The sequence below is a fragment of the Elephas maximus genome, chromosome 4 (assembly GCF_024166365.1).
Source record: "Elephas maximus indicus isolate mEleMax1 chromosome 4, mEleMax1 primary haplotype, whole genome shotgun sequence".
Classification (NCBI taxonomy): domain Eukaryota; kingdom Metazoa; phylum Chordata; class Mammalia; order Proboscidea; family Elephantidae; genus Elephas; species Elephas maximus.
The window spans coordinates 27,890,016-27,917,015 of NC_064822.1; the positions used below are offsets into that span (position 1 = coordinate 27,890,016).

The 27,000-nt window shown below is 37.0% G+C and overlaps 1 protein-coding gene across 1 annotated transcript in view; it reads right to left on the bottom strand.

Annotated features, from left to right (window-relative positions):
• Positions 1-6,864: 6,864 nt before the first annotated feature.
• RAB18 (RAB18, member RAS oncogene family) overlaps positions 6,865-27,000 on the bottom strand; it is a 38,804-nt gene continuing 18,668 nt past the window's right edge. Inside the window, exons 3-7 of the mRNA XM_049881761.1 lie at positions 20,942-21,003; positions 13,622-13,694; positions 12,366-12,484; positions 12,223-12,289; positions 6,865-8,902 (exon numbers count right to left, since the gene is read on the bottom strand). Coding sequence (XP_049737718.1) covers positions 8,727-8,902; positions 12,223-12,289; positions 12,366-12,484; positions 13,622-13,694; positions 20,942-21,003 — 497 coding nt within the window. The 3' untranslated portion in view covers positions 6,865-8,726. The remainder of the gene's footprint in view (positions 8,903-12,222; positions 12,290-12,365; positions 12,485-13,621; positions 13,695-20,941; positions 21,004-27,000) is intronic.

The window sequence follows — 27,000 nt, forward strand, 5'->3', positions numbered from 1 at the left end:
CACAGGGAAAGTGTCATGTGATAATTGGAGGCTGGAGTGATGCAGCAGCAAAGCAAGGAACAAGGATTGCCAACAACCACCAGAATCTAGAAGAGGCAAGGAAGGATCCTCCCCCAGAGCCTTCGGAGGGAGCATGGCCCAGTGGACACCTTGATTTCAGCCTTCTAGCCTCTAGAACTGTGAGAGAATACATTTCTCACATTTTTAAGCCACCTGGTTTCTGGTAACTGTTTACAGCAGCCCTAGGAAACTAACAGTTGTTAACAGAACTTTAATGCTGTTGGGTGGCAATGTGCCCAACCAAGACAGTATTCTCCACTTTTCCTGACAGGTAGGTGTGGCCAAGTGATTACATTCCAACCAATGAAATAAATGAGAAAAGTTATTATGTAAATCTTCGGAAAGGTTCCTGAAGGAGCTGACGCAGTCACAAAGTATGCTCTTTTGTCTTTCTCTTCTTCCTGCTATCTGGAATGTGGATATGATAGCTGGAGTTCTTACAGCCAGCTTGGACCATGAGGTAGTCTCAAAGATGGAAACCTAAGGATAGAAATGGCCCATGGAGCCACTTCTGGATGTCTATACAAGAAAATAAATCCTTGCATGTTTAAGCGACTATTATTTTGAACTATATTATATACATCTGTACCTAACTAATCTTAAATGGTACAACTTCTCCGTTCAAAGGTCTCCAGTGGCTTCCCATCTCATGCAGCCTGAAATCCAAACTCTCATCAGGGCTTACAAGGTTCTACATGGTCTGACTCCTGCTTTCTTTTTTCTTCTACTTTCGGCTCACTCCCTATGCTCCAAACACGCTGGCCTTGCTAGAACTCTTCAAGCTGGATCTGCTCAGGCCCTTTCACACTTGCTCTTTCCCCAGAGTTCTGCAGAGCAGGATCCTTCCTTGTTCACTTGGGTCTCCGCTCAAATGTCACTTGTTCAGGCAGGGACTGTTTGACCCTGACTTCCTTTTATATCCTGTTTCCCTGGTCTATTTTCTTCCTAGATCTTATTGCTATTCAAAATCACATAATTTATTTGCTCACTGTTTCCCACCCTAGTACGTACACTACTTGAAGGCACTGACTTTTATTTATCCTCCACAGTATCTCCAGGGCCTAGAACACTGTCTGGCAAATAAGAGGTATTAAATCTTTGTTGAATAAATCGACTATTTATGGCATTTCTATTCAGTGAAAAAATATTGTTGGCATAATTTCCCATCAGCCTAGAATAAATTTAGACACACCTCACACCCTAAACAAAAATAAATTCCAGATGGATTGCACACCACGAAATGTAAAGCCAAACACATAAAAGACAAAACTTACAAGAGTATTTGAATAACCTTGAGGTAGGGTTGCCTCCTTAACTAAAATGGAAATCCAGAAGCCATAAAAGATTAACAACTTTGTCCACACAAAAATCAAAAATAAACATGAGAGTTAAAAGAAAATATACTTCTTGCTTAGCAGGTGGTACACACAAGCACATAAGTTGTTCCACTTGAGACTATGTTAAAAAATATATTAAAGGAATTGAAAAAAAGAACAATGCTAATAGTGAAGACAGTGAAGAACATATTTCTACAGATATTTCTACAGATTTATGCAAAATGGAAAAAGGATGGATGCCTCTAATGCATAACAGAGGTGAAAAATGCAATCCAGGACACACAGGTAGAGACTGCAGTAATAGTAGGAGCCAACGTGCCTGGAACACCCCAAAAGCTCCAGGCAGTGTCAGGCATAGTGGAGGTGGGATTAAGAACGGGAGCCAAACATTATGCACATGGGAATTCTTGAGGTAGTGTAATGTTCTAAATCTTAACTGTGGTAGTGGTTACAGAAGTTAACCCAAACCCGTGGCTGTCGTGTTGATTCCGACTCATAGTGACCCTACAGTACAGAGTAGAACTGCCCCCACAGGGTTTCAAAGACTGTAATCTTTATGGAGGCAGACTGCCACATCTTTCTCCTGCAGAGCGGCTGGTGGGTTCGAACCACAGACCTTTTGGTTAGCAGCCAAGCGCTTAACCACTCTGCCCAGGGCTCTTACACAAGTTACTCAAGTGTAAAACTCATTGAAATGTACTTAAAATGAGTCAATTTTATTATGTGTAAAATATACTTCAATAAAGATTGATTTTAAAAATTGCCATAGGAATGCATCCTCTGAGAATACGAAACAATATACATAGAAAGTTAACCACTGCAGCTTTATTTTTAATTGTAAAACACTGGAAACACTGCAAATGCCCATTCATAGGCAATTGTTTGAACTACGTGTTCCACACCATGGAGCACGTGCAACCATATAACAAGAATGAGGAAGAGCTCTAGGAACTGATCATATATAATTTTTCAGGGTACATTACGTGAAAAAAAAAAAAAAGGTTCAAGAGTGTATATGGGGAGTGTGTGAGAACAGGATAAATAGGGATAGGAACACACCTTCTCTGATATATCTTTTTATACAGTATTGACTTTTGAACAATATAAATGTTTTATTCACAAATAAAACTAAAGGGGATGAGAAAAGTAAATCCTAAAATGGAAGGCAAAGGAGCCCTTGGTGGCATAACGGTTAAGCACTCAGCTGCTAACCAAGCGTTGCCTTTCCGTGAGAGAAAGACCTGCTGATCGGCTCCTGTAAAGATTACAGCCAAGAAAACCATATGGGGCAGTTCTACTCTGTCACATCAGGTTGCTAGGAGTTGAAATTGACTCAATGGCTCCTAACAATGACAAAATCTAAAGGCAAGCAGAAACAAATGGACTTATATCAAATTGTAATACAACTATATAGAAAAAATTTCTGAAATAATTTGAACGCCTCTGTACATCCACAGTGACATAACAGTAAGAATGCAAATAAATTTTCACATTTTCTTAGTAGGTTTGTGGTTGGTATTCTGCGGTTGTAAGAGGGATTGAAGAGTGTGACTGTTCATGTGGTGCTGTAACTGTGTGCGAGGTAAATGCAGGGGTGGATTACCCACCAGGCAAGGTAGGTCCTAGTACTTACGGTAGACTCCCAAGTACTTATGCAAAGTAGATTCCAATACTTTACAGTAATATAGGACAAAGTAGTATTACAACTCAGTAGGAAAAGGGTTTATTTAATATATGGTACTGGCACAACTGGTTATCCATATGAAGAATAGCTCTATGCCTTGTGCCATAAACAAAAGTATATTCCAGGTGTATTAAACATGTAAAAAGAAAACATAAAACAAACATCTCAGAAGAGGCTTAGGAGACGGTATGTACAATCTAAGGGTTGGGGAACCCAGAAGCTATACAAAAAAAAAAAAAAAAAAAATTTTTTTTTTTTTTAAGCAAAAACCTAGCATAACAAAGCCAAAAGGCAAACATTAAAAGGAAAATGCTTGTACCATCCACATACAGGTTAACATCTATACTATACAAAGAGGCCATATAATTGGTAACAAAACCATAAAAAACAGAAACAGAAAAAACTGGCAGAGGATATCATCATTTCACAGAAGAGCAACTCCAAATGGCCTACAAACATGAAAAAAAAAATGCTCCAGAGGAAATGCAAACTAAAGTAAAAGTGAAATTACACCTTACAAATATCAAAGAAGCAAAAAATTAAAATATACAAATAGCTCCTGCTGCTGTTGAAAAATGCAGAGGAAAAGTGTAGACTCATATATTGCTAGTAGAAATGTAACCTGTTACAGATTTTCAGAAAGCAATCTACAAAATATATCAAAACTAAAAAATCCACATTTTGTTTGACCCATGGATCCAGCTCTTAAGACATTTAAACCAAACAAACGAAAAGGTGTCTGCAAGGACGCTTGTTACAGTATTATCTTCAGTGGACACATGATAAATGGCCACTCACAGAGGAATGAGTACTACGTGGTACCTCAGAATATTGTATAATCATTAAAAAGGGCAAGTTAGATTTATGTAAGTTGGTTTGGAGGGATTTTCAAAATCTATTGTTAGGAAAGAAAACCAACACGAAGGGATTAGTCTGCAGACGATCCTACTTTCGTAACATAAACAGTAATATGTGCATGTGTGTGTACACAATTACGGGAACATGAAGAAACGCAGAAAGGGCGCATATGTCAGATTGTAACACTGATTACCTCAGGGGGGAGATAGGAGAGGGAGTTTTCCAATGACAAAGGAAATTAAATCAAAAAGCAAAAAGACCCTATAAAATAAGGGGTCCTTAAAATAGCATTACACAATGTTATATGTGTGTGTGTATATATACATATATATACATATATGTGCTTGTATGTGTATATGTATATATACATGTAATATATATACACACATATACATATATATATACCCCAATCTATAAATAAATATATCAAAGTAACCTCACTAAAATGTTAAGTTACTTAAGAGTAGAGTGGTTTTTCAAGCGGTGGTTTTACTTTTTTCTTCCTTATGTAAATGAACATCAACATACTGAACTCGATGTACAAAAAAAACATACACTTAACACAGCACACACTCATTTGCAAGAAAACTCAATTCAAACATTTAAACAAAAAAAGAGATTTATTGGCTCACATAAGTGCGAAGCCCAGAAATAGACTTGACTTCAGGTCTGGTTTGACCCGGAAGTCCCAGACTGTGGCAGGGCTCCAGCTCCCAAACTGCGGCAGGCTTCAGCTCCCATTCCCTCTCATTTTCTCGGTATTGCCATCAGGCTGGCTCCTCTAGGTTAGGAAAACGTGCTGCAGCAAGTTCAGAACTTGAGCCCTCACACTGCACTGTACCCAAGAAGGCGCCTTCAGCAGCCCCTGAGGAGCCCTCAACAAACACCGCCTTGTATCTCAGTAGCCTGATCTGAGCCAAAGGCCTATCCCTGCACCACTCACTATGGCCAGGGATGGGGATGGCACTGGCTAAAGGTGACCAGGCAACCCTAGAGCTGGGGGTGTAACAATCCCACCCAAACCACATGTGCTAATAATGGGGGGTGGGGGAGAGTAGTTACCCCCTCCAAAAAATTAGTGGTGGTACTGGGAGCAAGGCACTAAAGAAGTAGTACAAATATCCAATAAATACATTAAAGTGCTCAGTCTTATCAGTAATCAAATAAACACAAACACGATTACATAATTTGTTGCTATCAGGTTGAAGAGAAAAAGAAATACCCTATCAGTGTGTATGTTTGTGTGTATGAAAGAGCTTTAACCCAGAGGCTGGCTTTGCACCACTTATATAATCAGAAACATTATTGATTCCTAAATATGGAACAGTCAACTAAACAACAATAGTAAAATTTAAAGTCCCATAATGTAACAGAAGTTGAGTTCATTTCCCAACCTGATAGATGCTCCCATTTAAAAAAAAAAAGAGCAATTCCCAGGTAAATTCATAGCCTTGAGTCTTAACTCAGCCTGTTGCCTCTGCCTATCAGCTTAACAATTCCAGACAAAACCTACAGTGATGTCTCTAGCTGATTATCTTCGGCAGAGCTGGGATCAGAACCGGTAAAATGTCTTCTGAAAACTGACTACATGCTTTTATTCCTGTATCTAACTATGGAAAATACATATGGGACAAAAACTTCTTAAGTATTACTGGTGAAACGGGTGCCAAGGAATTTAAGGATAATGCTTGAATATTGAGAAGACCTACAGTGTGTGGTACCTGAAGGATTATTCCAGTCCACCTGAAAATCAGTTAGAAAAAGTACACACTAAGCTGTATTTAAAGATATCATGGATATAAGTCTATACCATCCAGAGTAAGCTAAGTACTTATGGAGAAGCCTCTTATGAGCTATGGACCAGCGCTACACTTAGTACAGAACTGTGCATATTTCTTGAGTATACAAACTACAATGAATCAAAATTAAGTCTAATTCCACTGCACTCAATAAGAAGCTCAATACTAAGTATGACTTTGTAGACATCAATTAAGTTCCCTGAAATGGAAACACCCACCAGATTTTAATTTCAAGCAAAAGACTGTTCCCAGGTTTAAATTCTTTTTTTTTTCATATCCAATTAGAAATAGGATGTTAATGTGCCATAAATCCCCTTTGTACCTTTTCTAACTCAGGGTTTTTCATCCCCCTCCCCCCCACCCCACTGCCAACGGTAAACCATCACCATTGCCTTCGAGTCGATTCCGACGGTAGAAGGACTAAAAAGACCACCTACTTCACTTTTAGGTCAAATGACTTACAGAGTTGTTTTACATCAATGGGAATGACTCTATAACCAATAAATGTGAACTAGTTCTATGCATATAACAAGGGAGTGATAAGGAAACAGGGGAACTACCTTAAACCTACTGGGTTACCACAAAAAGCTAGTAACTGGTCATAAAAAAGGAGCAGTGGTGAAGAGTACAGCCTCAGGAGTGAAAATACCTTGACTGGACTCCAGCTCCACCACTGATCAGCTAAGTGGTCTCTGGGAAGTAATCTAACATATCTAGGTTTCAGTATCTTCATCTTTAAGATGGAGATAATAAGAGTGTCAACCTCATAAGGTTGCTGTGAGGTTTAACAGAACAATCCAGCACTTAGAACAGCACCTGGCACCAAGGAAGCTTTCAATAAATGTTAACTATTACTCTCAATAGAAATGTAATACGGTCAATTATTTATTTGCTTAGGTCTATGTCAGTATTCCTAGAACTCAAAACACTATATTCTAATTGTTCTAACTTGTACTATCTGCAAAAGGCACTTTAAGACTATTTCAAAGGTTTGTGAAAAGAATAACAAAATCCTCATTTACTGAAGTGACTGCTTTTAGATATTACAACTACCTCACTCACGAAACCTCCACTATGAAACAGTAAGTTTCCAACAAAATAGACAAATGAAAGCCACATAATATAATAACATTTGAATAACACTGTATTCAGGTGTTCCTTAGTTGATGCGAGTAATGGGGAAATGTACAATATTTCCTCCACAAATGCATCTAGGGAAAGCAGGCTATTGTATTTATTCAAAAACTATAAAAGGTTACAATGTAAATCAAACAAAATTAGTTTTTCAAGTCATATTCAAGTGACTCATATGTATCCAAATTCTGATCAAATCAAGACAACAATCCAATGCACAGAAATAAAGATTATTGCAGCTCAAGGAGCCAGAAGCAATAAACAGAAAAGTCGTGTCAATATACACTCCACATAAATACACAAATCTCAAGTTTCAATGTTGCACTAACGAATCATACGTACATGTTGTTAGCTACCTTTTTCCTCCAACATTATATAGTAGTAAATGCTTTGTTTAGTAAAAATGTACAGAATGTATAAAACCTTTAATCACATGTAATATAGTCTAACAAGTGTTAAGTAGAACGTGAGGTTTTCATACGTGAAGATGGACATTTCAGAAAGAAGCCAACTTGAAGTAAATCCAACAACACACCTGCCGCAAAGGTGACCCACAAAAATGCTCATCAGTTACAAATGTAGATAGAGAACAAACTGCCCAGAAATTAATACTGGAATCTTACTGAGGGGTATTATAGTGACCAGCCTTAAAGGACAATTTATTTGGGTGATTAAAATATCAGAGATCAAAGTAAATTAAATAACATATGAGGGAAAAATATATACAATGTATAATAGCAAGAGGTTAGAAAACCGAATACTGTGGAAAAAATTTATTAGTCTGTACAAGTTGTACCGGTTACAGTAAATTATCAAGATTTTCATTGCAACAGTTATTTTCCCACACATATCAGAATCTGGAAGCAAAAAGCCTTTCTCAAATTGTCGGTTAGTGTTATTTTTCCTCCTACCCCTCAAAACACAGAAATAGGTTTTTGAGTATCAACTAGCCATTTACGGAAGTCTTAAGATACATATATTCATAAACATTAAACAAGTTACAATTGAGGTACTTACACAAACACTAACAACATTTATGAAAAAAGGGGGTTGGTTTTCAAAGTCAGCAGAACTATATGAGTTACAATGAACACACTACTCATGTCCCTGTGAAACCAAAACGGGGGAAAATCTTACTGTCACCGCCAACCACCACAGAACTAAAAATGCCACACCAGAGGGCCGTGAGTCCAACATACAGACCACAGGGTTAAAAACTCTGGGCCAACAACTGAGTTACTCGCTGAAGTAAATTAAAAAGTAAGACCAAACTGCTTTAACAGATCAACGCTGCTTTGGAAGCATCATCAGAACAAACAGAAATTGAATTATAAATTGGCCTGGGCTACTTCCTGTAATGAGAGTTTTTCTTAATGCTAAAAGAGAATCTGTCAGCAGACATCCTAGAAAAGCTGTGGGATCATGCTCTTTGTTATTCCTGAAAGGAAATTTGCCAGCTTTGACGACATATGTATGCCTCCCAGTGTTCCTGGGAGTTCCAATAATCAAGAGGAGTACTTAAGCAAAAAGGAGATCAAAAGCAGACCTTGTATCAACATATACTAAGGAGGATTTTTAAAAATTACATGATAAATGTAAACCATAAAATGAAATGTACTTATAAAGGTACACCTATTTTATGTTACATAAAAAACTGTAGACTGCAAACTGCATGCTTATCGTAACACGTTACCTGGAAAAGCCGATGAGTGGGATTTCCCGCAAATATTTACTGTCATGATACAAAACAAGTATGTGCAAACTGCAAGGTCCCTAAAATAGCAGTTAAAGAGTTTATATACAGAATGATGTTACTATCTGATCAAATATGCAAGAGATGGGTTTTTCCAGAGTTTATAACACAGAACAATAACCACCACACGCTCCTCCTCCATAGCCTTCTTCCCTGTGTGATAGCTTTACTCCTTTATTCTGGTTCTCACTTTCCCACAGTCCGGGGGTCTGAATGATCTTTTCGACAAGTTCCTCAAAGGCACATTGTACACCATCACAGGTTTTTGCACTTGCCTCTGAAATTCAAGGAAAAATGTCATGGTATATTCCTCCCCAGTCCCATTCCCAAGTTTTTCTGGGAAATTATTATGGCATAATATATCAAGAGCCAAAACAATATATTAAGAGCCAAATCGACAATTTCTCACCACAGGGTTAATGTTAGCCAATTTCCCCCAACTCTCAAAATAAAAAAAAAATAGAGCTCTTTAAATCATATCCTTAAGAATATTGATATGTAAGCCCAACATTTTATGATAGAATTGTAAACTGAAAAACCTAATTCAAATAATGCCAAAATTTTCTTAATTTTCAGTTAGTTCTTAAAACTAACCCCTGAAACAGGCAGTACTGCCATTTGAGAATAGGGAAATTGAGGCCCAAGTTAAACCATTAATCTGGTTACTGTGCCTGCCACAAGGCAGCTACGTATGTGTGGCTGGATAAAATAATCCCCACCCATGAGACTGGTCCCATTTTAAATTTTATGCTCATGAAACTCAAGTGAACACTCACTACTACAGTCCTCTGGTCAATTACCCTTTTTCACTGTCTTACATGACTATTCTAGTCCTTCATCTCAAAGCTCCTCCATCTCAGCTGAAGATCTAGTTTTACGTTTAGAAAAACAGAAGCAATCTGGCAAACTATCTACTAATCATCCCGCTAACAAATTTCTCAAACTGTCTGCATGTATCCTTATGCTCTGCCTTCCCTCCTGTTACAATAGGTAAACTATCCCTGCTGCTATGTTTAAGCACTCAGCTGCTAACCAAAAGTTCGGTAGTTCGAACCCACCGGCCACCCTGCGGAAGAAAGCTGTGGCAGTCTGTTTTCGTAACGATTACAGCCTTGGAAACCCAATGGGGGCAGGTCTACTCCTCCTACACAGTCACCATGAGTTGCAATCGACTCGACAGCAACAGGTGCCTTCTCTACTTCCTTGGATTCCCATTCCTTCTAATTCACCTAAAGATCATGCTTCCTCTACTGGATCCTACCAAGCAGCCTACAAACCTGCTGAAATTATTTTCCATCTTATTTAAAAAACAAGAAAACCTGCCCTCCAGCCAACATATCCTTCTAGCATTCTTTCTCTATTCTCCTTCAAAGCAAAATTCCTCTAAAGAGTTACCTACGTAGGCTGTTTCCACTTTCCTATCTTTCTTCCAATGATTCTAAGTAGGCTTTCCTTCTCACCGCTCCACTGAAAACTTTCTTTTCAAGACCACCAACATGTTCTATCTTGTCAAATCCAGTGCCCTTACCTTATTTGACACCTTGCAGCCATTTAATATTGCTGAAAACTTCCTCTTTCTTTAAATACTTTGTTCACTTGACTTTCAGGACCCAAACACTCCTGGTAATTCCCCTATTTCACTGGCATGTCTGACTTGCTGGCACCTCCTTTTTTCGCTGAATTCTGTCTACATTCTTTCCTGAAGTGATCGCTCCAAACCCATAACCTTGAAGGTCACCTAAATACCAATGACTAGCATATCTGAAAGGCAGTCCATTCTTATCTCTAAACAGAATTCTTGATTCCTGACTATGCTACCCAAACCTGCTCTGACCTCAGTCTTCCTCATCCCAGTTAATGGCAGTGCAATTCACCTAATTGCTCATGCCCAAAACCCAATTTATCCTTGACTGTTCTTTCTTATCTTCCATACCCAATCTACCAACATACCCTATCAGTTTAGTATCTCCCAGATCTGCTAACTTTTCACCACCTACTACAGCTACCCTAGTCAAATCTACCAGCATCATTCATCTGGACCACTGCAAGAGAATAACTAGCCTCTTGCTTTCTCTTCTCACAGGCCATTATCTAAGCAAATGATCTTTGATCTTTTCAAAGAGAATCAGATTACATCACGACACCTGTGCTTTCTACCACTCTTACACTAAAATCCATCTCTTTACCCTACCTCCTTTCCTAATCTCATCTCCCACCATCATCACCCTTCCCAACAATTTCTTTGAAGTATCTGAAGAAAGAGGAAGCTGTCAGCAACATTAAATAAATACCATGCTCCAGCCCACAAGCTTTCATCCTGTTCTCTGAACACACTAAGCTGGTTCCTACCTCAGAAAACATCTGCTGTTTTCTCTGCCTGAGATGATCCTCCCCTCTATCCTCATGTGACAGATTCCTGATCAAATGGTGCTGCCTCAAAGAACTCTCCCTAACTGCCACCCAGGGCTGGTCACTCTCTCCCCTTAGACTCTTTTTTTCCCTTTCACAGCACTACTTGCATATTTAAGTCTGTTTCCTCCACTGGAATGTAAGCTCCATGAAGGCAAGGAGTTTGTCCATTTTATTCATTGGTATATCCTCAGTGTTCAATACATATTTATCAAATAAACTAATGTATAGAAACGAAAGATGCCCAGCAGTAAAGGCAGTACTCAAATTCCTTTCAGAAAATTCCTACCATGCTTCTATCTCTATGGGATATTCTTCCAATTCCATATACTGATTTCTAGCAGGTTCTAATACAGAAGAATAGCTAAGTCAGTAATCCCTAAAGCTGGCTTCACGTCAGAATCAATAGGGTGCTTTTATAACTTGCTTTCCAGGCCCTGCTTCAGATCTATAATTAAGGCCTGGGGACCTATAATTTTTAAAAGCTCCCCAGGTGATTCTGATATAGTTAATCCACTGTTAGACCAGTGGTTGGCAAACTTATTCTGTAAAGGACCAGACAGTAGATATTTTAGGCTTTGCAGACCACAGGGTCACAACTCTTGACCTCTGCCACTGTAGCACAAAAGCAGCCAGACAAATAGGCGAAAAGACGTGGCTTTGCTCCAGTAAAAAGTCCACTAAGAGAGACAGGTGGCAGGGCCCAATCTGGCTCATGCCTTAGCTGGCCAATCCCTGTTCTACAGTGCTTCTGGAACTTTAATACGTATATGAATCGCATGAAGATCTTATTAAAATGTAGGTTCTAGTTCAGAAAATGTAGGGAAGGGCCTCAGGTTAAGCATTTAAAATGCTACTAGCACACAGACCAGCAAAGTACAACTTTAGCATTGAATGCCTGTAACAGAATCTACCAGTGCCAGGCTTTTATGAAATGCTGTTAAATCCCAGAGGCATTTAACAGCATTTCATAAAATGTTCTGACTTCACATAATGTAATCCTTTTATTTTTACAGAATGAAAAAAAAAAAGGACCTGATTCTATGATTCTATAGTGAGAATTTTATAGCAAAAGATAGCTATGAACTGAATAAATACACCTTATTGTTCATAAAGGGAAACATGTAGGAGAAACCCCATTTTAAAATTCCTCATTAACAAGGAAAGGACAGCTCTCCACACACTTACCTATAAATAACATGGAATGCTTTCGTGCAAATTTCAGGCCTTCATTTCTATCAACTTCACGATTTTCCTAAAAGATAAATGCAAAGATTAAGAAAAGCTACTAAAATATTGAGCCAGAATGCCAAGTGTGTCTGCCTTCTTACCTTATCAATTTTATTTCCAACTAGCATGTTTACTATGTCATTTCTCGTGCAGTATGTTTCCAATTCATTTAACCAATTATCCAGTTTAAGAAAGGTGTCTCTTCTTGTGACATCATAGACTGAAAAAGTTAAGAGTCATTCATTAAATAAGCATTAAAAATAACAAGCAATGCTACTACATTTCTGATGTGTAACTAGGAGCTAATATTACTCTATAGGCAATCTGTACTTTTTCTATGCTTTCAGTGCTTAACAATCAGTGCCTACTGATGCAGATGAAAAAAACAAGTATATTAAAAACACACACACACTTCAATTTTATTAACAGACATTATAACAGAAATGAAAATATATTTTGTGTGATAACTGAATTTAAGCAAAACAACTGCTGTCCTCATCCATAATGATAAAAGTTTGTAAGAAAATTTAAAGTGTTTAGATTTGGATCTGAGGCAAAATCTCAAACATTTTATATGAATTTAAATATCTATGACCCTGTTAGTTTCTTTCTTGCAAGGACCAGAATTTTCAACTTTGAAAAAATATGTACAGATGGACTCTTGAATGTCTTCCTCTATTATCACTTTCATCTTATATCACCACAGATAATAGAGTTTTTTGAAAGTATTTTCTAAATTTAGAAGATGCTGAACAAAAATGGTAAGAGTCACTTTCAAGTTAAGAAAAATGAAGCCAAAGCCTCATCATATATCATGATAGAAAAAAGAAATTCTCCCTACAATTGATCACTATTCATTTTAAACAGCTTCCCAGGAATATTAAGGGCAAGCAATTTTCAACAAATTATACGGTAAATTCATATTTGGCTTTTAAACTTTGATTAAAAATCAGTAGCGTTAAGTGCTTTATGCTATTTTTCAGGACTGGTAAGACAGATTCTACTAAAAAACAGTCTCATAAACTGCAACGTATATTAATATGCTTATCACTGAAGACCAAACAGACTGACTGTATATGTGGATTATTCCTCAGTTATGCTCTCATCAACCCACGCTTTTAAACCAAATAAATTAGTTTGATCTTTATTTTTTAATTGGTAGGTAAATGGCTTAAAATAAATACCTTTTAATACTCGTTAATTATTAAATGAAGTTAATATAACTTTAAGTTATAGAACAGCAGCCCTAAAAAAATGAAAACTTATTGACCCTCTTACACTATGAAAATTAGAAATTCTTGTAATCTATAATAAAAGAGCATATTTCTTAAATGGTGTATTAAAAATAAATACATACCTAATATAACACCCTGCGCACCTCTATAATAGCTGGGAGTTAATGTTCTGAACCTCTCTTGACCAGCAGTATCCTAAAAGTGACAATTATTATTAAATAAAGCAAGTATAAATAACAGAATTTTAATATACTTAGAATGGAGGAGCCCTGGTGGTACAGTGGTTAAGAGCTACGGCTGCTAACCAAAACGTCAGCAGTTCGAATCCATCAGCTGCTCCTTGGAAATCCTATGGAGTAGTTCTACTCTGTCCTATAGGGTTGCTATTAATCAGAATCAGCTGGAAGGCAATGGTTTTTGTTTTTGTTTTTGTAAAGAATAGAAAGTCAAACAGCATTATTAAAAATAATATCAATGCATGAGCTCATCTGAAACCTGGAATTTAAATAAGTTGTGTTCTTTTACTGACAAATATTACATAAAATTAATATACACTGACCCATCTCTAGAAAAAGGCACCTAAATAAAGGTTTTCTACCATTTTGGATTTAAGATTTTTATCATACATGAAATCTATTTCATTGAACGTAATAGTTCTCAAACTCTATACATGGAACTCCTAAATATTTTAACAGGTGTAGACGACAAAACTACAGGTGTAGGGTATGATAGAAATTTTAAAATCTTCCCCAGTGATTCTAATGTACAGTCAAGGCAAGGTTGACAACCATTGGCTTAAAGAGAATTACATTATTTTCAGTAAGGAATTTCCAGATTGGACTTCTTAAAGTGCCTTCTATCTATCTTCTTTCAGGACAATGCATAAAACCAAACCATTCCTGGTTACATAGTGTTTCTGACTTACATAATGGTTGGTGAAAAACTGAAGTTATACACTAACCAGGAAATGTAGATTTCATGAGGACAAGAACTTCATGGGCTTAATCAGCATTTTAACTCCAGTGCTTAGAGCAATTCTTAACCCAGGACAGTTGCTCAACGTTTGCTGAAAAAAATAAACTAATTTATAAATAAGCCTCTACTTCTGAGTCTGGTTCCTTCTGTTTTCTTTCTTTCTACCATCCTTGGACTGTGGCTTCAAGGGACCTACAAACTGCTGCTGCAGCCCACCAACCACCTATATGATTATATATTATATAATATATACATTATTATTATTATTATATAAAGATTACTAAGTAAAGTTTTATTGGAACACGGGCCCATCTGATTATGTATTGCTATGGTTGCTTTCGTGCTATACAGCAGTTAAGTAGTTGTAACAGAGGCCATATTGCCCACTTTAAAGTTGGCCTAAATAGTTACTATGTGGCCCTCTATGAAAAGGTCTGCAGTCCGCTGATGTAAAGTTACCTGAAGAAGAATTTAGACATGTCAAACTTCTACTTGCTACCAGTCCACTGTTACACATGTAGGCTTAGCTATGGGACAAGCAGGAGCTCCTTTATATACAGTTTTATAAGACTGGAGGGGAATTTTAAAACAGTAATGAGGGGCTCCAGCAATACCAAGTTTTTTTTTGCTTGGCCAAAGTACAGAATGATTTAAGACAAAAACAATAGGTAGGATGGAGCTGAGGTAATTTACAGACCCAGAAGAGAAACTTAAGAGGAAAATAAACTTAAATGTAAACCACTTTGCACATCCACCACTCTTCACATTATGTTGTTGGTAGGTTCCATCAAGGTTCTGACTAATAGTAACCCTACGTACAACAGAAGAAAACATTGCCCAGTCCTGCCCCATCCTCACAACTGTTGTTATGCTTGAGCCCACTGTTGCAGCCACTGTGTCAATCCATCTCATTGAGGGTCTTCCTCTTTTTTGCTGACCCTCTACTTTACCAAACATGATGTCCTTCTCCAAGTCCCTTCTGATAACATGTCCAAAGTAAGAGAGATGTAGCCTTGCCATTCTTGCCTCTAAGGGGCATTCTGATTGTACTTCTTCCAAGAGAGACTTGTTTGTTCTTCTGGCAGCCCATGGTATAATTAATATTCTTTACCAACACCACAATTCAAAGGCATCAACTCTTCTTCGGTCTTCGTTATTCACTGTCCAGCTTTCACATGCATATGAAGTGACTGAAAACACCACACCACGGCTTGGATCAGGCGCACCTTAGTCTTCAAGGTGACATCTTTGTTTTTCAACACTTTAAAGAGGTCTTTTACAGCAGAGTTGCCCAATGTAAAGCGTCATTTGATTTCTTGACTGCTGCTTCCATGGGTGTTGATTGTGGAAGCAAGTAAAATGAAATCCTTGACAACTTTGATCTTCTCCCCGTTTATGATGATGTTCCTTATTGGTCCAGTTGTGAGAATTTTTGTTTTCTTTATGTTGAGGTGTAATCCATACTGAACGCTGTGGTCTTTGATCTTCATTAGTAAGTGCTTCAAGTCCTCTTCACTTTCAGCAAGCAAGGTTGTGTCATCTGCATAGCGCAGGTTGTTAACGAATCTTCCTCCAATCCTGACACAAGTTCTTCTTCCTTCAGGCCAGCTTCTCGGGTTATTTGCTCAGCATACAGATTGAATGGGTATGGTGGAAGAATACAACTCTGACGCACACTTTCCCTGACTTTAAACCACACAGCATCCCCTTGTTCTAACAACCGCCTCTTGATCTATGTACATGTTTCTCATGAACATAACTGTTTTTGCAATTCCCATTCTTCACAATGTTATTCATAGTTCGTTATGATCCACCACACAGCACAGGCAATAAAACACAGGCAAACATCTTTCTGGAGTTCTCTGCTTTCAGCCAGGATCCATCTTACATCAGCAATGGCATCTCTGGTTCCATGTCCTCTTGAATCCAGCCTGAATTTCCGGCAGTTCCCCATGGATATACTGCTGTAGCTTTCATAGATAAGCTACATAAATGCAGAAGAACTAGTAGAATTCCTTGCTTCCAGATTCTCACCAAAACCAGTACAGTACAGACACATTACCTTTTCCCACCCCCACCAAGTCAAAGTGATGCAATGGGAAAATTAAACTTTCTAAGCACATAAATTTATGAGTGATAAACAAAATGATTTCTCTTTTTACAAAAATCTCTCTCTCGAAGTAACTAGGCTCTGATATTTAAAATTACTCAATTTGTATAGATATTTTACTGAACTTTTCAAGAACAATAATATAAACTAAAGCCTGCATAACATGAAGTAGACATGCTTGTAAAGCAGATTATAATTTTGATAACATGATATAGGCCAAAGTCCCTGGCTTGTGCAAAGTTAATGCACTCGGCTGCTAACCAGGAAGTTGGAGGTTTGAGTCCACACAGAGGCACCTCAGGAGAAAGGCCTGGTGATCTACTTCTGATAAAAAATCAGCCACTGACAACCCCACGGAGCCCAATTCTACTCTGACTTGCGTGGAGTTGCTGCGAGCTGGAATCCCCTCGATGGCAGTTGTTGTTTTGTTTTAGCATTTAACATTAACTTTGAGTGCTACAGGCCTTTCCTTTTTTTGAAAAAGGGGGAAAACCATTATTGAAAAAGACAAGACTCTGTCTTGTTACAAAATTTGGAATTTTAAGGGTTAGCTGTTTTTTATGCATACTTCTAATTTCAAGCATTGTTCCATTCCTTTAGCAAATAGTGTGAGCCAAAGATAAAATATGAAATATTTTAGTTTCAAGACTTTTTGTTATGACAAAAATAAAAAATTCTACTTACGTAATGAAACTGTCTCTGTAACGTCACTAAATTAATTTCTAGAGCTAGCAGAAAGTAGCCAAATAGGAGTTTTGTTGCCTCTGTTCTTCAAGGAGATCGACACCACACACACACACACACAATCACTTAAAATCCATAAAGGCTAATATTTTAAAAGACTAGAGCAAAAAAAAAGTTTCAACGTTAAGACTATTCATGAGTTTCACACATTACACATAAATATTTACTAAGGCCAGATGTATGAAGTCTTGACAGTTTTGGATTCACTTTAAAATGTTTAAATAGATGTGATTAGTTGGGCAAAATAAACGTGTGCCATGGTTGTTGGATCAGGGCTCTAACAGCTATAAAACGTATATGTTAAAACAGTCAGAAGTTAGATCTTTCCATGTGTTTGTTTTCAGAACAGGAGTGTGTGGTAAATGTAATGACATCTTTGTAAGATAAAAAGAACTAGAGCTTTTTGTCTTTATCCTGTGGCTTTATCTTCTGACGTAAGAAGGAGAGACGAGATTATTAAAGATAGAAAGGGATAAACAAAAGGCTAGGAAGGAGCTACGAAAACTAAATAACATAATGTAGGGAACTGGAGTGAGGGAGGGTTGTAGTAAAAAGACAACAGAAGGAAAAACCCTTAACGGTGCCAGTTAGGTCATGATGTCCATGTGCTTCCCGAAGACAGTGGGGACAGGGCTTGTGCATGATTATTCATATTTGATTGATCCTAGAAGGAGCCTCTAAGCGGGTTCACTAATAAAAATTAAAGAATTACAGGAAACTGTGGTTTATGTATTTCTAATCTTGGCGTTGGAAGGCATTCCTAAGTATGACATAAGACCCAGACACTACGAAGAAAAATAACTGATGTGATCATATACATATTAAAACCTTGGTATGGCAAGAACATCTCTGTCCTCTCTGTCTCTGTCTGTGTATGTGTGTGACACTGACATACACACACACTCACACTAAACAAGTTTTGAAGGTAAATGACAAACTGAAAAAAAAAAATGTAGCATATGACAAAGAGGTAATGTTACACACATACATCAGAACTCAAACACATATTCATCTTAAAAAAAAAAAAAAAAACCAGATGCCATCAACTCCTGGAGACCTCATATGTGTCAGAGAAGAACTGTGCCCCATAGGTTTTCCAGTGGCTAATTTTTTGGAAGATCACCGGGTCTTTCTTCTGAGGTGCCTCTGGGTGAATCTGAACCTCCAATCTATTGCTTAGCAGCCGAGTGTGTTAACTGTTTGAGCCAGCAAGGACTCCGCATTAATCTTAAATAAGATTTTAAAGACAAATGACAACTTGGAAATATTGTAGCATATAATAAAGAATTAGTATTTTTATTATATAAAGACAAATAAAAAGATGAGTGATAATATAAAATAAGCAAAGCATATTAAAAAATTCATTTAAAAACAATAACACGAGAAAATCTTACTCATCAAAAGAAATGCATACAAAAGTGAAATTATCATTCATTCAGAGAGACAAAAAGACTGCCGATACACAGTGTGGATTGAGGTATACAGAATGAATCTGAAAATAAAATTGAAGGGAATATAAACTGATTTTTTAAAAACACCTTTTGGTATGTATCAGTGTTAAATCTTCACACTCTTTGAGCCCACAATCCTACGTCTACGAACCTATCCTAAAGGAGGAGACAGGTGCATACGGATGTATAAATAAGAATGCCTACCAAAGCACTGCTTTTCTTTGTGGAAAACTGAAAACAATTTAGATATCATTCACTGAGGACTGACTAAATTAAGGAACAGCCATGGGATGGAATACCAGGTAGCCATTTTAAACTGATGTACCTTTATATTCATTGACAGGGAGAAATACACGCAGTGTGTGTGTGCGTTGGGGGGAGGGGGAACCAACAAGTTATAAAACAATACATAATCCCTTCCTTTTGGAAAACTGCATATACATGTATGTGACAATATATATGCACGTGCTTCGATATTTTAAAGGATATTCACTAAAATATGGACACTAGTTAAAAGTGAACTTTCTTCTCTACTATAATTTTCTTATTGTCGCAATTATTTATTTTTTTCAGAATGAGCCTGTATTATTCTTAAAGTCAGATGAAAAGCCTCTCTTCTCTAAAAAACATAAGTCAACAGTAAAGTTGTCACTTCAATAATACCTGCCTGTCTTCTTCTTAGGCAGAAACTAGAAAATCGCTTTTAAAAATATCTCTTGCATGAGGCAAAGATCTCCCCGCAACCTTCAACCTTACGTCCCCCTTTAATCTGTATACTTCACAAAGTAGTAGCAAGGGTAAAAAGAGGCAATAAATCAACAATGAAAAGCATGTGGAAAATCATGTCGCGACTTTAGCACAGAAAGAACACAGCATTCTCAAATCCTTCAGCATATGTCACTATGGTCTAGGCCAGAATTTTCCAAATTGTTTTCTGTTGGCCATTAGTGTGCTGGTTGATATCAAATACACTGGGATAGAAGAACAAACAGGCTAACAATGATTTAAAGGATTGTACATTATCAAAACTTTGACAGAAAAGCATTAAACATGCTTACATAGTTACTTGTTACTTTGGGATAAAATGTGAGTTAGAAATAGTGTGCCATTCAGAGGACATCACGAAGATAAACAAGATTACACGATTCATGAACGCCTGCTGCCTCAATCTGTGACTGAGGCACGTCAAGTCAAGTCCTACTCATAACGACTCTATAGGACAGAGTAGAACTGCCCCATAGGGTTTCCAAGGAATGGCTGGTGGATTCGAACTGTAGACCTTTTGAGTAGCAGCCATAGCTTTTAACACAGGCAGCATTTATCATTTAACCACCAAAATAAATGTCTTCTCTATTTGATGACTGCTGACCAGTTCCAATATTATTTATCATATTCATGTTATATAAATGGATATTATAATAATTATCACAGGTATTTATTTGTGAAAATTCAAAATATAAAATAGTATATTATTAGAAATTATATATGTGATACATATATTCATATATAACCATATTTCATTATCGAAGTATGTGATAATCATGTGAAAACTAGATACATAAAGTAGTATTTTTTACAACATGTATATTTAGCAATCATCATATTTAGACAGATAAATATATAGGTAGATGGATGACAGGTAGGAGAGCGACAGACAGACACAGACGCCGAGTGCCTTGGTTAGAACATCTCTGGGTCTGGCTGTGTTTGTTGACAGTTAATGCTATCTCATTCAGCGCTAGCATGAAGAAGTCTAGTTAGCAGAGCCATTATGACTGGATTCACGGAAATGAAAAGAAGTCAGTAAAGAAAGGCTGAGTCTCAGTATTAAAAATAAATCCTAAGTTGACAAACTCAAATTTTGTAAATATTTATACTAAACAACATGAAAAATAGTTTTTTTTCTAAATATCACTTCATTTCCCTTCCCCGCCCCCAACAATTGTCTTTAGTGTTAGTTCAGTGTTTTAAGGAAACACAATCAATAGCAATGATTCCCTCTAGCAGATAGGTAATAGTTTTAATCAATATCAGAGCTACCAAACACCATTTCATACAAATTGTTCATTCACCTCTGGAACACTACACAAATCAGTTTCTGCTTTCCTAAAAGGAATAAGCTTGCTTAATATTAATTTAAAATATATTTTAAAAACTCTTACCCATATTGCAAGTTTAGCCTTATTTCCATCCACTGAAATTGTTTTCACCTTAAAGTCAACACCTTGAAGAAATGAAAATTTTGATAAGTCTTCAAATAAAACATACTTTTAAAAACAATTACCAAGAAAACCAGAAAATGGAAAAATCTCCTTATCAAATGCCCAAAATTCACAACCCATATCTGGACGTAAAGATAAAACAAAAAGCATCGCTGAAATTCAGCACCTTAGGATTTAGTCAAGATAAATGAAAATCAAATGCTTGTAGAATTTATAAACACTCACCTACCTATGCTTCTTCCAAAATATTAAAAAAAAAAAAAAATCCATTTAAGGTGATGACTGTACACATTAAAAGCCAAGAGCTAGGATTCACAGTGCTAATGCAGAGAAAACCATCCATGGCTGATTTGTGAGTCAGGACGGTCTTGGAGCACAGTTCTATGCTGCAACACCTGGGGTCACTATGAGTCTGAAATGGTTTGACGGCAACTGGTTTGGCTTCTGGTTCATGTACCCCACACGGTATTGTGAGCAGGTTGTCCAGTGCCAGCCAACCACTAAATTCGGATCCTAATTGTAAGCAGCTTGGAGGAGTAGTACAAATATAAGAGGGTCTCTCACTCACTGCTTGTCTCTATGAATTCTTTCTCATTTGTTCTAATCCTAAAACACTGTGTTAGTTTTATATAATCAATGATCATTTGCTACTGCAGAATTTCAAACAGAGAATTTAGACAATTAATAAAAATTCCTCTAAGTGAAAAAGGTGCCCAATGTTCTATAATGAAAAGCTTCTAGAAGTACTATTTTATGTAATGAAAGGAAGAGCTTCATAAGAAGTCACATAAGGTTTTTACTACAGCAGCCTCAAATACCTCTCCCTTTCCAGGAAAGGAGCTGACACATGCCATCTGGCCTAAATGAACAGTAACTGCTCACATGTCTTTACAGAGTATCAAAACTAATGTGTGGGCTACCCCACTGGCCAAAGGGAAAACATATTCCCACTTGCTTTTAAAGAGTATCAAAAATAACCTGCAGTCTACCCCACTGGCCAAAGGGAAAACGTTAGCTCAAAAAGCTTGGAAAGGAACTTTCAAAAGATCTTATTAGCTTGTCACAATTAATTCAGAAATGTCCCAACTCAGAAGTACAGCCTCTTCATATACTAAATGCTTAAGAGAACACCTGTCACCAATATGGGAATGTATTAGTAATTCTTGGATGAGTTCTGATAACCCATTACATACACAAACTGAGTAATAAAAATGTACACTCAAAACGCGCATTATACCAGATCTTTCTATATGCCAAAGATTAAAGAAAACGTTTGGTGTTTTGGCCCAAGGTGATAAAGGAGTTGATAAAACCATGTCTAGAGCGACTGGAAAACCATCAGTGAAAGAATGCTGCTGATTATACAGACCAAGGAAAAACTAAGTATAAAGTTTCTTTGCCTGCAGACAAACAAAAATCTCACATACTTGAATTCACTAGGTCTAGATAAAGTAAAAATTATTTCACTTAAAAAACGGACCCATATATATAAAATAAGCAATATGAAATTATTTACGTTTTCTTTAAAAAAACATTCCGATGAGGGAAACAAATGGCTCCGACTTGTCACTGAAGTGGAGGTTCTAAATGAAGGCTACTGGTAGACATTACATAGAGACAGCCTGGCATGTATGTACTACAGTTAAATTCTTGAGGTTTTCCAGAAGACACAGAAGTAACTAAAAAAATTTTTTCTTTCTTAAAAGCCCCAGACAGCAAGCTCAACAGCAGACTGGCCTCTTTGCTATCTACCAGCTAACTGGTTTACCCAAGAAAAGAAAAATGAAGCTCACTGTTCCCAGAATGTGTTTTCCTTCACCACCCCCCTACCCCCACATTTGACAGCAGGGGTAATTTGTCTCTGTCATATGAGCAATTTGCATGTGGATAACTAACTAGATGTCCCCGCGCTATTTTCTTTGACATTTTATATCTAGAAGTTCTAGGTATTTCCCCCAGGAGATACTGCCCACGAGAATCCTACCATCAAAGCCAACAGATACGTGCAGCCTGAAAGGGCACCTCATCTGCACCTAGATCCTTGAAGTCCCCATTCATCTTCCCTTGGTTCCTCTGGTGAATCTCAGGTGCGGCAACTGAGCTTTCTGGTTCTCCCATAATAAAACTGCTTCTTGACCAAGTCTGGTCCTTCTGTTTTGCAAGCTGCCAGTATGTCTTTACTGCTGGGAGCACTGGAAGTCTTTTTCATAATTTTGATTTTGCCAACTTCTTAACCAGATGTGAGTAAACCATTTTTTCAGCCTCTTCATGTGGTTGACAAAGAACTCATAAAAGAATTAGAAGAAATGTCATCTAAGCCCTTTTCTTATTCATTTTGCCTACATTTTTAATTCGGTTTCTTTGTAAGAATCTTGTTTTGGGCAAGATCTGTCTATTTTATGAAGGTCATTTCAGTTAAAACTAGACAATCCGTAAAGCCTTTTAAGCAAGCAGTAAGTGGAACATAAAAATTTATCAAAGATAATACAACCTCAACTATAAAGGGATACCTGTAATAGGAGACATGAAAATATAAATAGGAGCATCTGACTTACTAAGGAAGAGAAAAATTGATCAACAGAAACTGACTCAAAACTGACACAGGTGTTAGAATTAGCGAACGAGGACATTAAAAATAATTATAACTGTACACCAGATGTTAAAAAGTAAACATTTAAGATATAAAAAGACCCAAATCAAAACCCCAGAGATGAAAATAACACTGGATATGATTAACAATATATTAGACATTGCAGAAGAAAAGATTAGTGAATTTGAAGAACAGCCACAGAAAGTATCTAAAACGAAACACAGAGTGAAAAGAAAATAACACAGCATTACTAAGTTACAGGACAACTTCAAGCAGCCTAATATATAAACAATTAGAGGCCATGAAAAAAGGAAAGGGGGGGAGGGAGGAGTCGAAAATATACTGGAAAAAATAATCACTGAAAAAAATTTCAAGTTTGATGAAAATTATAAATCTATAGATCCAAGAAACTCAATGAGCTTCAAGCAGAAGAAACATGAAGAAAGCTATGCCAAGAAACATCATAATCAAAATGCTCAAAGGGAAATTATGAAGTACTGAACTAAGCACTTCGAATGAAAAGAAAAATATAACATATCAGATTTGTGGGGTGCCACTAAAGCAGTGCTTAGGGGGAACTTTATAGTACTAAATGCCCATATTAGAAAAGAAAAATGAACTCAAATCAATGACCTCAGCTTCCGCCTTAAGAAATTAGAAAAAGCAGATCAAATTCAGTCCAAAACAAGCAGGAAAAAGGAAATAATAAAGTGCACACATACATCAATGAAATTCAAAGCAGAAGAACAACAATCAATGAAAATAAAAGCTGGTTCTTTTAAGAAAAATCAATAAAACTGATAAACCTGCAGCCACACTGGAAAAAAAGGAAAAAATAAAAATTATCATTATGAAGAATGAGAGATACAAAAATTATCATTATGAAGAATGAGAGATACCATGTCACTTTTGGCTTCTATTGATGTTAAAAGGATAATGAGGGGATGTTATGAATAAGTTTATACCAATACATCTGACAACTCAGATGAAATGGATAATTTCCTTGAAAAATTAAAAGCTATCAAAACTGACTCAAGAAGAAAGAGATAACTTGAATATCCTTAAATCTATTAAATAAATTGAAACTATGGTTAAAAATGTTCCCATGAAGAAAAACTCAAGGCCCAGGTGGTACTAAACATGTAAGGAGGAAATAACATCTACTCTAAACAAACTCTTACCAAAAATTGAGGAAGAAGGAATACTTCCTTAGTCATCCTATGGGTTCTACATTACCTGACACCAAAACTAGACAAAAATACTACAAGTAAAAAAACAAAACTACAGAAAATATGTCCCAGGAACATAAGAAAATTCCAAACAAAATTTTATAAAGAACCTAAAAATGTTTAAAAGAAAAGTACATCACGACCAAATGGGGCTTATCCCAAAAATGCAAAGTTGGTTAACATTAAAAATCAATGTGTACTTCACCATATTAACAAACTAAGAGAAGTATCTATCACGAGATCATCCCAACATATGGAGAAAAACATCTGACAAAATTCAACATGCATTCCTGATAAAACCTCTCAGCAAATTAGGAATAGACGGAACTTCCTCAATCTGTTAAAGGCCGTCTATGGAAAACGTACAGCTAACATCACACATAATTATGAAGGAGTGAATGTTTCCCCTTAATATTGGGAACAAAATACATTAACAATATTAGCTCACACCACTTCTATTCAATATTATACTGGAGATTGTTAGCCAGGACAATAGGCAAGAAAAAGAAATACAAGGCATCTAGATTAGAAAGGAAAAATAAAGACAACTCAATGCAATCTACAAAAAAAAAAAAAAAAAAGCTCCTAAAAGTAATAAGCAAGTTTGGCGTGGCTACAGGATACAAAACCAACATAACAAAGGAAAAAAAATCAACTCTATTTGTATATATTAGCAACAAACAACGGATAATTGAATTTTTTTAAATACCATTTTACATCAAAAACTTTGAAATACTTAGGAATACATCTAACAAACGTGAATGGATAAAACAACAGAACAGTGGTAGGTACATTCATACAATGGAACACAACTCAGCAATAAAAAGGAATAAACCACTAGTACTTACAACTTGGAAACCCTGGTGGCGTAGTGGTTAAGCGCTATGGCTCCTAACCAAAAAGGTCAGCAGTTCGAATCTACCAGGCGCTCCTTGAAAACTCTACGGGCGGCTCTACTCTGTTCTGTAGCGTCGCTATGAGTCGGAATCGACTTGATGGCAACGGGACTTACAACTTGGATGAAGTTCAAAGACATTATGCTAGGTGAAAGAAGTTAACCTCAAAAAGTTAACATGCTCTATGATTTCACTTATATAGAATTCTTGAAAAGACACTATAGTGATAGAGAACAGATTTGCAGTTGCCAGGGGCCAGAGGTAAAGAAAAATATGACTATAAAAGCACAGCACAAGTTTTGGGGGATGACAGAACTGCGTGGCATCCTCACTGTGGTGGTGGTTATATGACCATATAGAAAACCCAAACCCGTTGCTGTCGAGTTCACTGCAACTCACGGGACCATACAGACAAGAGTAGATCTGCCTCATAGGGTTTCCAAAGAGCAGCTAGTGGATGTGAACTGCCGATCTTTTTGTTAGCAGCCAGACGCTTAACCACTGTGCCACCAAGGCGCCATATGATCATACACGTGTTAAGATAAAAATTTTCAAATTCAAAAACCTGTATACAAGAAGTCAATTTTACTGTGTGATTAAAAAAAAAAAAAAACACTATGAACTCATATGCTAGGAACATGTAAAAAAAAAAAAATCATTGCCATCGAGTTGATTCTGACTCACAGCGACCCTATAGGAACTGCCCCACAGGGTTTCCAAGGAGCGGCTGGTGGATTCAAACTGCTGACCTTCTAACCACCGCACCACCAGGGCTCCCCAGGAATCTAACAGGACAAAAATACTTCCTGAAAGAATAAAGAGATTGCCCCAGAATATGTCTTGTAAAATCTCTTGCTGTTGTTAGGTGCTGTTGAGTCAGTTCCAACTTATAGCGACCCTACGTACAACAAAACGAAACACAGCTTGGTCCTGCACCATCCTCACAACTGTTGCTACGTCTGAGCCCATCGTTGCAGCCACTGTGTCGATCCATCTTATTGAGAGTCTTCCTCTTTTTCACTGACCCTCTGCTTTACCAAGTTGAATGTCCTTCCCCAGGGACAGGTCCCTCCTGATAACATGTACGAAGTACCTGAGATGAAGTCTCACCATCCTTGCTTCTAAGGAGCATTCTGGCTATCCTTCTTCCAAGACAGATTTGTATGCTCTTCTGGCAGTCCATGGTATATTCAATATTCTTCAACACCATAATTCAAAGGCACCAATTCTTTGGTCTTTCTTATTCACTTATTCTTTCTTATTCATCGACCAGGCAATTGAAAA